This window comes from Podarcis melisellensis (assembly GCF_964234715.1).
Source record: "Podarcis melisellensis genome assembly, chromosome: 17".
Taxonomy (NCBI): domain Eukaryota; kingdom Metazoa; phylum Chordata; class Lepidosauria; order Squamata; family Lacertidae; genus Podarcis; species Podarcis melisellensis.
Genome location: NC_138534.1, coordinates 31,801,467 through 31,814,283, shown reverse-complemented (window position 1 = coordinate 31,814,283; position 12,817 = coordinate 31,801,467). Strand labels below are relative to the sequence as shown.

Here is a 12,817-nt window from a genome sequence, read left to right as displayed (position 1 = left end):
TCATGGTCCCTTCCAGCCCTTCAGAGCTATGATTCTATGATTCCCACGGCTATATAGGGGTTGTTTGCCTGTTTTCCAGGTCCTCATAATACACTGCATGCAAGGAACAAAGCTAGCTAGGACAGACAAAAACTGTGCTGTGCCTTTTATATACAGTGGTACCTCGGGTTACATACGCTTCAGGTTACATACGCTTCAGGTTACAGACTCCACTAACCCAGAAATAGGACCTTGGGTTAAGAACTTTGCTTCAGGATGAGAACAGAAATCGTGGCAGCAGTGGGAGGCCCCATTAGCTAAAGTAGTGCTTCAGGTTAAGAACAGTTTCAGGTTTAGAACGGACCTCTGGAACGAATTAAGTACGTAACCCAAGGTACCACTGTACATGTGAAAAGGAGCTAGGGGTCTTAGTTGACCGCAAGCTTAATATGAGTCAACAGTGTGTTGCAGCAGCAAAAAAGGCAAATGCTATTCCACGCTGCATCAACAAATGTTGTCAAGACAGTTGATGGCAAGCTTCCCTGAGTATGCTTTTTCTCTTTTTTAAAAAAGGCAAAGCATATTTTTAAAGAAACAAATAAACAATAAACTGGCACAGCAGCTGAAGCTGCTAAACCGCCTTCAACTTGGCATCTAAGAATAGCCTTCGGTATAGGAGCACTATAGCCAAACCTATACCAAAATCAGTGGGACCCCAGACCAATTAGGAGGGATGAGCAAGCCTTGGGGGAACAGGAGAATCTTCCAATTATTTGCTTTCTCCCCTCCCTACACTTATTTGACTTCCTCTGGTAAGATCCTGCTAGCATAAGACTTCTGCTTAACATGAGTCAACAGTGTGATGCAGCAGCAAAAAAAAGTGAATGCTAATCTAGGCTGCATCAACAGAAGTATAGTGTCCAGATCAAGCGAAGCCATAGTACTACAGTCATACCTCATGTTACGGACGCTTCAGGTTACGTCTTTTCAGGTTGAGACCCAGAAGTACCAGAAAGGGTTACTTCCGGGTTTCGCCGCTTGCACATGCTAAATCGCGCTTCACGCATGCGCAGAAGCGCCAAATCGTGCCGCACACCTGCACAGATACAGCGCTTCAGGTTGCGAACGGGCCTCCAGAACGGATCCCGTTCGCAACCAGAGGTACCACTGTACTCTATTCTGCCTTGGTCATACCACACCTAGAAAACTGTGTGCAGTTCTGGGTGCCTCAGTTTAAGAAGGATATTGACAAGCTGGAATGTGTAGAGAGGAGGGCAACCAAGATGATCAAGGGAAACCAAGCCTTATGAGGAAAAGGTGAGGGAGCTGGATGTCTTTAGTCTGGAATAGAGGAGACTGAGAAGAGATAGGACTCCACTGTGGAAGCTTCAATACAACCAGAATTTCCCTTGCTTTGTTGCAGTAAAAGACTGCTAGAGCAGGGTGAGACCCTTTAACTGAAGGGGCACCTTTCAACAAAGCTGGATATTGCAATTGGGATGGAACTCCTATATGGTGCTCATTCTAAGGTTGCCTGACGCAATGGTGGAGTGTGGTAGATATCAGATTGGGCAAATACGGTGGTGGAACCCTTCAAAGAATAACCAAAGCCCAATGCACCCAGTGTCTCCATGTTTCACATGTGCATATTCATTAGATTTCACTCATTTGGAGATTTCTCTTTAGTTTAAAGAGACTTGCCTGTCTGTTTCTCAGTTACCAGCAATTCTCCTCTTTCTTCTTATAGCCACAGATAAATTTGCAGTGCAAACCCATTCTTGCCTGTTCAGCAGTAAATCTGATTGAGTTCAGCGAGGCTTGCTCTCAGATTAAGTAGACAGAGGGCTGCGGTCAACTGATTTTAATGTGTGAAATTGTGCAGAGGATTGCTGCCTAATTCTAAAGATAGGTGCTACCATCTGTTACTGGGCAAAACATCATCTGTTTAATTTCTGCATGTCAATCAGCTGTTTAAGGTGCCAGAGTGAAGCTGGTAGAACAAAATATCCTTTATTTAATAAAATTTACATACCACTTATCGTAAGAAAATCTCTATGCAGTGTACAAAAATATAATATATATATTGAAATTATTGATAAAAACAGAGAGTTAAAAACATTTAAAAGATGATTAAAATCAACAGTAAATCCCTTGGATATCAATGGAATTTGCTTCCACATCTGGAAGTGGATTCACCCTAACCCTGTAACCTGGGAGAATAGTCTCAGTTGGCCTTTGGATTGGGTCGGCCCTATGTCTGTCCATTCTGGACTCAGTTTCAGATGACAGCAACACGCTCATCTTTACCCATTTTCAAATCCATCCCCAAGCTTCCATACTCTCCTGTCCCTTGGTCTGAGATCTGTTTTTGACACCCAGTAGCGTACATGATATGTTGGACAATAAACACAGTTGTTAAACAGATTGTCCTGTTTTCAAGTTTCTTAAAGTTATACTGCTTGCAATGTTGAGGAAAAGACTTGGTCAACAGATCACTTCCATCAGTTGGTATCCTGGCTGCAATAGATTTACAGAGATTTTCTGTGATCACATTATTTCAGAAATTCTTTCATTACAGCATTCCTTGGTAAATCAGCTAGCATGTTTCTTAAAAGGGCAGGAAGCAATTGCATTTCTATGTAACGTTGTTCAATTGTACACAATCAATGTTTATGATTTTACATATTTACAAATTCACTGTTCTGCACATAATATGCAGTTTGTTCCACAATAAAGAAATATGGATTGAGTAAATGCTATTTTCAGAAGCTGAATTCCTTATTAATCTCAGTTTGCTAACCCTCAGACTCAAAGCTTTTAAACAGGTTTTGGAAATCATTAAGATGTGGTTTGTAATTTAGATTCCAGATTTGCCATCTCAGTTTATTTGGTTTCAGATGTGGTTATTTTTTTTATTTTTTTTTAAAGGAGCAGCAATCATTACACCAATCAGTCCAGCCTTCTTTAAAGCCAGCTTCCAAGCAGTCTACACTGTAAGTCCAAGAACATTTTGGAAACGTCAGAAAACACAAGTTCGTTTTTTATATACTGTATATTTGTATTTCCAATGAGAAATTCAGACCTGTATGTGCACATTTCTCAGGAGAGTTCTTAAAAAGCGAGTACAGCAGCTAACATCTTGCACACAGGCCATGTTTCTCATATCGTATAGATTGCAACAGGACAGGGACTGAAGAAAGTCTAACAAAAATTGTCCACAGTGCACCATTCTCATAGCCTGGAGGGCTGAAATTCTTCTTCAAGGACCTCCTCCACTGTCGCGTTCTCATAAGCAGGAGGGGGTGTGAGGGGCTCCGGACGTTCTGTCCGCTCTTCAACACCTTTGAGTTCATGGGTATCCGAGACAAATCGCTGCAGTTTTGGGGGCATGAGCAACCTGAGGCGGAACCGGGACTGTAGATCTGCCTCTGAGGCACGCCGTGGGCCTGGTGCCACCGAAACACTGAACGCCTCGACCACAGTCTCTCCGTGGGCAGGAGGCTCAATGACCACGCTGTACGGAGGGGGCTCCACTGGGGTTGTCCCTGGGCTGGAGGTGATGGTCCAGATGGTTGGTCCCGATAAGTAGCCAGTAGTCACCACCTCCTCATATGCCGGTGCCTCATAGGCCTCATTGTCTATGCTGGTAAAAGAGAGGGGAAGTAGTTAAAAACACAAAGCATTATAATAGCTCCATACTTTCCACAAAGGAGGGTTCTCTGTGCTCTCAACAAACAATAATATCTACCATATTCAAGCAATGGGATCATCGAGTGCAGTCTGGCCCCCACAATCACAGGCCTCCCCTGTTTTAAAACACTGATACCAGATGTGTGTGGTATAAATAATAAAATTAGTATTATTATTAAACAGTGAGGGCTTCCCCCAAAAGAATTCCGGGAACTGTATCTTGCCAAGAGAGCTGAGAGCTTAGGGGACTCCAACTCCTTTCACTGGAGCTATAGTTCCCAAACTTTGCTGCAGAGAAGGAGTGACTATTAAACCTACTGTAGAATTTGATAGACTTTTAGGGTGCTTCCAGGTAGAATCCCACCCCCAAATAACAAATCCTTTCACTCTTGCCCCTGGCTTTCTTGAGGCTGGTTCAGATGCAATGCCAACTCATGGTTTTCATTGCTTTTAACAACCAGCCACAAGCAGTTTTGTTAATATGATCCTGCAGTCCTCCACTGGGAATATTTCATACAATGCATTATTTGTTTTACTGACCCAAGAGGAGGTGGTAACTGGTAGCTCAGGGGAGTTTTTAAGACTTTAGGCCTAAGTCAATGGAGAATATATTACAGTTAAGTAGAATTTCGAGCCATTGTAGCTAAACAGCTGAGAGCTAATATACCTCAGAATGGGCTGTTGCCTTCATGATCAGCTTGTAAGCTTCCCAGAATTATTGGTTGGCCACTTGGAGTGTTGGTTCTGACTTTTAAAGCCCTAAACCCCCATCGTTCAGCCCAGACGCTGAGGTCCAGCTCCAAGGGTCTTCTGCCATTTCTCTCACGGCAAGTAGTGAGGTTACAGGAAACCAGGCAGAGGGCCTTCTTGGAATGTCCTCCCATCAGATGTCAAGGATATAAACACAACTACACAACTTTGAGAAGACATCTGAAAGCAGCCCTGCATCAGGAAGTTTTTAATGTTTGAAGTTTTATTGTGTTTTTATATTTTGCTGGAACCTGCCCAGAGTGGCTGGGGAAACCACGATAAATGATATTATCATCAGCATGCAGGACAAACAGATCCATGGTCTGATCTGGCCATGCTCTCTTCATGATCTACCACAGGCTACCTCAACCTCGGCCCTCCAGATGTTTTTGGCCTACAACTCCCATGATCCCTAGCTAGCAGGACCAGTGGTCAGGGATGATGGGAATTGTAGTCTCAAAATAGGTTGAGGAAGCCTGATCTACCACAATCTGCTCTTTGTATAGACTACCTCTAAAGGGTCAGCATATGCAGAGGAGAGGAAAGTAGACGCAGCTGCTTACCCAGCCTGACTTTGCCTCCGCGAGCCTGGATTATTTTCTTCCGCTGGATTGCGTTGCTTCAGGTAGAACTCCGCTGCCAAACTAATGAGGTAGCCAAGCAAACACAGACCCCCCACTGCAATGAAGAAAAATCCAACAGGGTTGATGTCAGTGGAGAGGGCCAGCATGGTTATTCCAATGAGAAGCGTGGCGGTGAACAGCACCATTAATGTTTGACGGAGGCTCTTCCAGTTTGACGCAGATAACATGGCAGAGGGAATGGTAAGAGTGGCAGTCAACGGCAGAAAGCTGGGCAGCGGCAAGAATGGGCATCTGTCAAAGAGATGAAAGGCAGTGATGCTGATGAAGAGACACGGGCACATGCGACTCAAGCACACGACAAGCAAGGGTCTCAAATGACATGCCATGTGCAAGCCAAGTACCTGATGACATGAGTGCAAATATATACAGGCAATCATTCCAATGAAGTAACCACTTAGAGCTATTGAAGCGCTAGCCCTAATCCAGGATAAATATGCAACATAATGAAGGATTAGGGCAGGGGTAGGGAACCTTTGGCCTGGGGCTCAAATGTGGCCCTCTGTATCTGGCCCCTGGGCCTCCCTAAGCTATACCCTCCCACCCCAAGCCATACCAACCCTCCTCGACTACTTTTGCCTACTGGGACTGAGATAATTCCTCTTGCTGGATGGATGGAGAAACGTGTGTGGGCCTCTGGTTGTGGAAACAGCTGACTTTTTCATGGCTGGAATGTGGTGTCTGTTGCTCCACCTGCCACTAGTATGTGGCTTCCGCCCTTGAGCTGAAAGACATCCCTCATTCCTGGAATAAGGAGGATGAGTGGAGAGCTTGCTCTTCCTTAGACTTCGCTCTTGAGCAACTGTGGAGAAGCTTTGGCTTGCCAGATGATGCCAAACTCCAACTACCATAATCCTTGGCCATTGGCCATACTTGCTAGGGCTGATGGGAGTTGTAGTTTAGCAATATCTGAAGGGCCAAAGGTTCCCCCTGCCCCTCCTGCCCTAGTGGATTCTCAAAGGAAGAGATAGATAATAGATGATAGATAGATAGATAGATAGATAGATAGATAGATAGATAGATAGATGATAGATAGATAGATAATAGATAGATAGATGATAGATGATAGATAGATAGATGATAGATAGATAGATAGATAGATAGATAGATAGATAGATGATAGATAGATGATAGATAGATAGATAATAGATAGATAGATAGATGATAGATGATAGATAGATAGATAGATAGATGATAGATAGATAGATAGATAGATAGATAGATAGATAGATAGATGAAAGAGAGAGAGAGAGAGAGAGAGAGAGAGAGAGAGAGAGAGAGAGAATGAAAAATGTTAGGTCACAGTTGAGTGAAAATAGATACCCTGGAATAAAATTGTGCTGTTACTTTAAGGGGCTACATGAGTGCTCCTGCAGATATCTAGATAAGCAAATATATTCTAATATATAATTTTAAAGCTAAAAAATGGTCCAAAATTGCTGCGAACACTAGGAATTGGAAGTGCCATCTTGTACACTGGTCTTCAACTGGTGGGTTGGCAACCCAAGCCAGGTCATGGCCTAATCCAAGGGTAGGCAACCTAAGGCCCACGGGCCACAAGTGGCCCATGGGGTCATTTAACTGGCCCACAAGCCGCCCCTGAACGAAGCTGCGAGTCCCCCTGCGCTGCGCTAAACCGGTGCAGCGCGGCGCGGGGACTCACTTCCACGGAGGTGGAAATCACATCTGCACAGACGCCGGAAATCGTGGGCAGGCGTGCTCATGCGCATGCTCATGCGCACACACAATCCGGCCCACAGAGGGATCTCCGCTGAACTGAACCGGCCCAGGTGAGGTAAACCTTGCCAACCCCTGGCCTAATCTAAGGTGGGTTGCAAAAACAGCACTACCACCACACAAATAGATTGTTGGGGTTTTTTAAGCATTTTATTAGCCCCTGCATGCATGATTGAGTTAAAAGTGTTCTGATAAGGCTGAAAACTACTGATCCTAGCAGATATCCTTGATAGTCATGCTAAGATGCAGACAAAAGACCAAATGCAGCATTGGTTGCACTTCAGAGAACTAATTCCAGCTTTCCTTGTGGAACCTGAAGTGCAACAAAGGCATGCTAAACTGACCCTAGGCAGACACAAGAAATAAGCAATGGGCAACAATAGCATTTCAACATAGCTTTTTGCATCTCTCAAAAGGTATAATATCACACATAGCCACGAGGACATACCCAGTATGCAATATGCATCGCACAAAAGGAATGTGTTGCCAGGACAAATGGAGTCAAGCAGCTACACAGAAAAACATAGGATGGTATTCAACTAAGCTTTACTTGGAGTAGACTCGTTGAAATTAATGGCCCTATCTCAGTATGTTCATTAATTTCAATGGCTCTTAGTTGAATGCCACCCCACACATTCAGAACAAATCCCACACAACGATCACATTGTGTGAGACTTCCCAACATCATTTGTCCCTCTTTTCTATCCATCCATCCAAAATAGCTAATTGGACTTGCCAATGGGGAAGATAATGTTTATGTTTTCTCAATGGCTGGGGAAGCTCTTTCTTCACAGCCTGGAATCTCTCTGCTCCTTTGAAAAGCAGCACCTTTGGGCTAGTGGGATGGGCAAGTGTGAAAGCCAATGCAGGCAGAGCCAGGTAGAAAGCTGACACAGCTGTGGGTTGACTAAAGATGAAATCACAGTGGGGTGCACTTTTCGCTCTGGGAATCTGGCACAAGATCATTGGTTCTGCTGCACACCACAGGAATCCCCTTGCTTCCCATATGTTCTGTCTGTACATTTAAATTGTAAATAAAAAACATGAAGACGACATTGTAAGTCTCCTATGCTGCTTTACCCAAGAGAAATGAAACCAGGAGACCCTAGGGGGTTTGTGAATGGGTTTCAGGCAGTCTGTGAACCAGGCAATAAAAAAGGTAAACAGGTGAAAAAAAATCCAGTGCAGTAAATAATAATCATAGAGGGGCGCGGGTGGCGCTGTGGGTTAAACTGCAGAGCTTAGGGCTTGCTGATCAGAAGGTTGGCGGTTCGAATCCCCGCGACGGGGTGAGCTCCCGTTGTTCGGTCCCTGCTCCTGCCAACCTAGCAGTTCGAAAGCACGTCAAAGTGCAAGTAGATAAATAGGTACCACTCCAGCGGGAAGGTAAACGGCGTTTCCATGCGCTGCTCTGGTTCGCCAGATGCGGCTTAGTCATACTGGCCACATGACCTGGAAGCTGTACGCTGGCTCCCTTGGCCAATAAAGCGAGATGAGCGCCGCAACCCCAGAGTCAGTCACGACTGGACCTAATGGTCAGGAGTCCCTTTACCTTTTAAATAATAATTATAATAGTTTACTTATACCCACTGCTGATAAAAAAGCAGAAAGGCTCACCCAGTCTGATTTAACTGCATCCTTTGCTCCCCAAGTGAAATAAATGGCTCTCTAACTTTGGCTTCACTTGCATGTTCACAGCACAGTCATGTTGTTCCCTTTGATGTCTGACAGCAACACAAGCCCTTTTAAACAGCTGCTTTCGTGCAAGCATGCATGGTCATCATGAGGCAGGCTGTGCCACTCATGGACATTGCTCCTTTCAGGCTACAGGGAAATCCCAGATGGAGGAAGTTCTGCTATTGGCCTCTGTTTTGCACTAATAATAGCTTTCTTACTGGACTCTCCTTTCCCATGCCTTTAAAAACAACAACCACCGAAGCTCTGTGTGTGCCTGAGCCTAGCAGCAGTGCAGGAAAATTCCACTCTGCAGCGTCAGAGACGGAAGGTGCTTGCAAAAACCCAAACAAAGGACAGAGGAAGAAAAGGAAGTGAATAAGAAAAAGGAAGAAAGGTTGGGGAGGGGTGGCAGGAGTTGTCTGAAAAAATTATCTGTCTCTCAGCTGCAGTACCTTTCCTGGTATCTCACCTTCACGAACCAGCATAATAATAATAATAATAATAATAATAATAATAATAATAATAATAATAATAAATTAATTATTTATACCCCGTCTATCTGGCTGGGTTCCCCCAGCCACTCTGGGCAGCTTCCAACAGAATATTAAAATACAATAACCTATTAAACATTAAAAGCTTCCCCAAACGGGGCTGCCTTCAGATGTCTTCTAAAAGTCTGGTAGTTGTTTTTCTCTTTGACATCTGGTGGGAGGGTGTTCCACAGGACGGGTGCCATTTACTAGATACATTTATCTAGCATGCATATATATATATATATATATATATCACATGTGTTCCAACAACACACTTCCATAGACAATAAACATGGATACAACCCTAGATTCTGAAGGATGGAGGGGAGATAGAATCATGGAATTGCAGAGTTGGAAGGTATCCCGGGGGAGGGTCACCTTGTCCAACCCCCTGTAATGCCGTCCCAGGGTCGGCTCAAACCACCAACAGCCAGAAACATTGACCCCCTATGTACATACAGATTCCGGAGATTTTTTTACTATAGTCAATCATCTGATTGAACAGACAAGCAACTTTTTGACTTTAAACTAGCTCACATGCTCAGTAGGATTAACAGCTATAGTTTTGTTTTTTAAAAACAACAACACACAAAACCCCCCACTTTCAGAGTGTCTCTAACTGTGTATCTTCCAATTGCGTTTACGCTATCCAAGATGGCTGAGAAATGGTCATGTAAGCATCATACATGGTATGAAACAAACACTTGAGCAAAAGAAAGCCCAAGCGAATCCAAGCATACCTATAATTAACATAATTATGATAATTAATGTGGTGTAGTGGTTAGCTTCCAACGAAGACCAGGGAGGGAGTTGTGAGTTCTGAACTCTTCTCAGGCATGAGAGTCACCTGGTTACCTTAGACCAGTCACCATCGCTCAGCCTAAACTATTGTGAAGATAAAATGGGGAGGGGAGGTTGCTAAACCCTACATTCCTTAAAGAAGGTAAAGGTAAAAGGACCCCTTACTGTTAGGTCCAGTCACGGATGACTCTAGGGTTGCGGCGCTCATCTCGCTTTACTGGCCGAGGGAGCTGGCGTACAGCTTCTGGGTCATGTGGCCAGCATGACTAAGCCGCTACTGGCGTACCAGAGCAGTGCAGGGAAACGCCATATACCTTCCCGCCAGAGTGGTACCTATTTATCTACTTGCACTTTGACGTGCTTTCGAACTGCTAGGTGGGCAGGAGCAGGGACCGAGCAACGGGAGCTCACCCCGTCACGGGGATTCGAACCACCAACCTTCTGATCGGCAAGTGCTAGGCTCTGTGGTTTAGACACAGTGCCACCCGTGTGCCTTAAAGAAAGGCACATTAAATTGTAAATATGTATATATTATAAATGAATTTATTTACACACAGAGAGCCAAATCTTCACTAATTAAAAATATAGCTCATCTTTACTCTTAAATCACGGAAAACTGTTTTAAATCTTATTCAAAACTTAACACCAATTTCTATATTAACCTTTAAGATACATTGCATTTATGATTCATGGTTATTGCTGCAATGTAACGATGAAACATGCATATATTATCAATGACAGCTCACAGCCTCGTGCTTTGAGATGCTGCTAAATCTGTATATTAAAATAAAAAGATTAAGAATATTGTAATAATGACGGAAGAAAAAAGTGGCAACAGTAGTTTGGAAATGCTGACTCGACTTTACAGGAGTAGTTAGTTTAGTGGGTTTGTGCTTTTTTCCCTCCCTATCTACCAATCAAGCTTGTTCATAGTTCAGGCTGCAAACCTAGACAGGCTTAGTAGAGAGTAAACCACACTAAGCACAGCTTACTCCTGAGTAAATATAAATGTGATTGCAATGTCTGAGCACCAGCTGACGTCTTGCACAGGACAGAAGGAACTACACTCAGGTCATTGAAAGCTTTGTAAAAGGATTCTGCTGCTAAACAGAGACACACATGTGACCGATGCTCTCAGTATTTTTCATTTTACTTTGTCGCATGCATGTACGCACCTCGGCTACTTTCGCAAGCAACACTCACACTCTGACAGCAGCAGCCCCTCACCAGCCTGGTCACTCACCAAACTTGGATGCTTTGGACCAGCCTCAGCCATGAGGTCTTCCCTCCTGTGGTCATCCCCAGGTAACTTGATTGCAAGCTCCTTTGCCAGAGCTCCCAGAAACGCCAGCAGCTTCCCGTCTTCACCCTTTAAGGGCACATCCAAACATCCAAGGAGGAAGTTGCGAGTGTAGAAACAGAGAGCTACCCCTTCTTAGATTCCACAATCTTTTCCCCCAAATAGTATTGTCTCCTTTCTTCACGTGAGAACGTTTTTTCTTTCCTCTTTTGCCCTCCCAGCTGGGCCTCTTTAAAAGAGCAGGAAGGCAGCTGAGGAAATGGGTGGCGTATTGCAAAGAGTGAGTAAGGGGTGTGTGTCAACCTGCTTCTCCAGCTTCTTTTTCTTACTGGGGCGAAGATCTCTCTCTCTCTCTCTTTTATCTTGTAGAAAGCCTTCAGTGACACCTCCCTCAGCAGGGTGGGGCATTAGGCCCATCCCTAAATCACATGGCATGTACATAACTATTTATGAGCTCTGTAAAGATATAAACTCTGTGTTCTTCCTACTACTCAGGTTGCCTGGCAGGTACCGGTTTTAGTTTACACCCTTGACTTCTGTGCTATATGGACAAAGAGGAAATGGAGCTGCCGTCAGGTCAGTCACCTTCCCAGACGACAGACAAGGCAGAGTGTCTCTGTGTGATTTAAGGAAAACACCTGGGGATTAGGAGCACAGAATAAAAGCGGAGAAAGTTCTTGTGAAATTACAGCTGTGTTGTTGAAATCTTGACAACTGGGTGAAGGATCACTGAAATATTACCCCAACCCAGGATCTAAACTTGCAAAAAGAACTAGGCATTAGGGAAGTGATTCAACGCTGTAGATCAGTGGCTTTGAAACTTTTTGGCTTCTTACTGGCCAGCTAACAAGCCTTTTCACAGAACTGAGCTACATGGCACATGCTCAATTCCTGAGCTTGGAGTTCCCCAGAACAGTTTGAAAACTATTATCTGAGATGGTTAGCCTTTCCTGGGAATTGTATTTCAAAACATCTGAAGGCACCAGTTGAGGAAGGCCAGTGTAGATTATTATGTTTTGACCCAGCTAATGGGAAAGCCCCACATTCCCTGCCTGGTACTATATCTGCACATCAGGAACACTATGAGATGAGTACCAGGAAAAAGCCAGACACTCTTCCTTGTGGAGCAATCATGCACACATTTCCATGAAGCCGTGGACACTTCACAGCCTGCTATCCTGGTCCCTGCTAGCAGAAGAGCACTACAATCTAGAGCAGGGGTTTCTCAAACCACAGGGCCCACTTGAGAAAGTAGAAAATTATAATTATCAGTCACAAGTTAACAATGCAATGGAAGAACCAGTCACCAAACAGCAGCTGACTCAAGAGTGGAGTTGGGCATCATCAGCTGGCAACTGGCTGACATAATTTTCGATTTCAATCTAATCCCTCTTTCGAAATTGTTTCTGTTTTTCTTAATCCCTCAGTCCTTTCTGTTCTCTCTCAGCCCACTGATGAGGTGACTGCCTCAGGTGGCAAAGTCCACAGGGGCAACAGATCCCAATGTAGATCTTTTATTTCTCCCTTTTTCCTGATTTAGATATTCACTTCATTCCTGGTGGAGAAGGCACCATTTGGTGGTTTCCTTCAGGCGCCAAAACATCACATGACCACAATACTATGCATGCAAAGGTATTGCTGTTGCTGTGGAAAGTCCAAACAATAGCAAGCCCTGAGGGATAGCTCCTTCAGTAGAGAATGAGATTTAA

At 44.2% G+C, this 12,817-nt stretch overlaps 1 protein-coding gene across 2 annotated transcripts; it reads right to left on the bottom strand.

Annotated features, from left to right (window-relative positions):
- Positions 1–1,970: 1,970 nt before the first annotated feature.
- Positions 1,971–11,825, bottom strand: LOC309360188 (transmembrane protein 139-like). 2 transcript variants are annotated; one of them, XM_081894830.1, is made up of 3 exons: positions 11,052–11,825; positions 4,983–5,294; positions 1,971–3,622 (listed from the first exon to the last, which is right to left on the bottom strand). In XM_081894830.1, the coding sequence occupies exons 2-3, from the start codon at positions 5,228–5,230 to the stop codon at positions 3,211–3,213; spliced, it is 660 nt and encodes a 219-aa protein (XP_081750956.1). In that variant the 5' UTR covers positions 5,231–5,294; positions 11,052–11,825; the 3' UTR covers positions 1,971–3,210. The 2 variants fall into 2 exon arrangements, with proteins under 2 accessions (XP_081750956.1, XP_081750955.1); XM_081894829.1 differs by lacking the exon at positions 11,052–11,825 and adding an exon at positions 8,415–8,926.
- Positions 11,826–12,817: the final 992 nt, after the last annotated feature.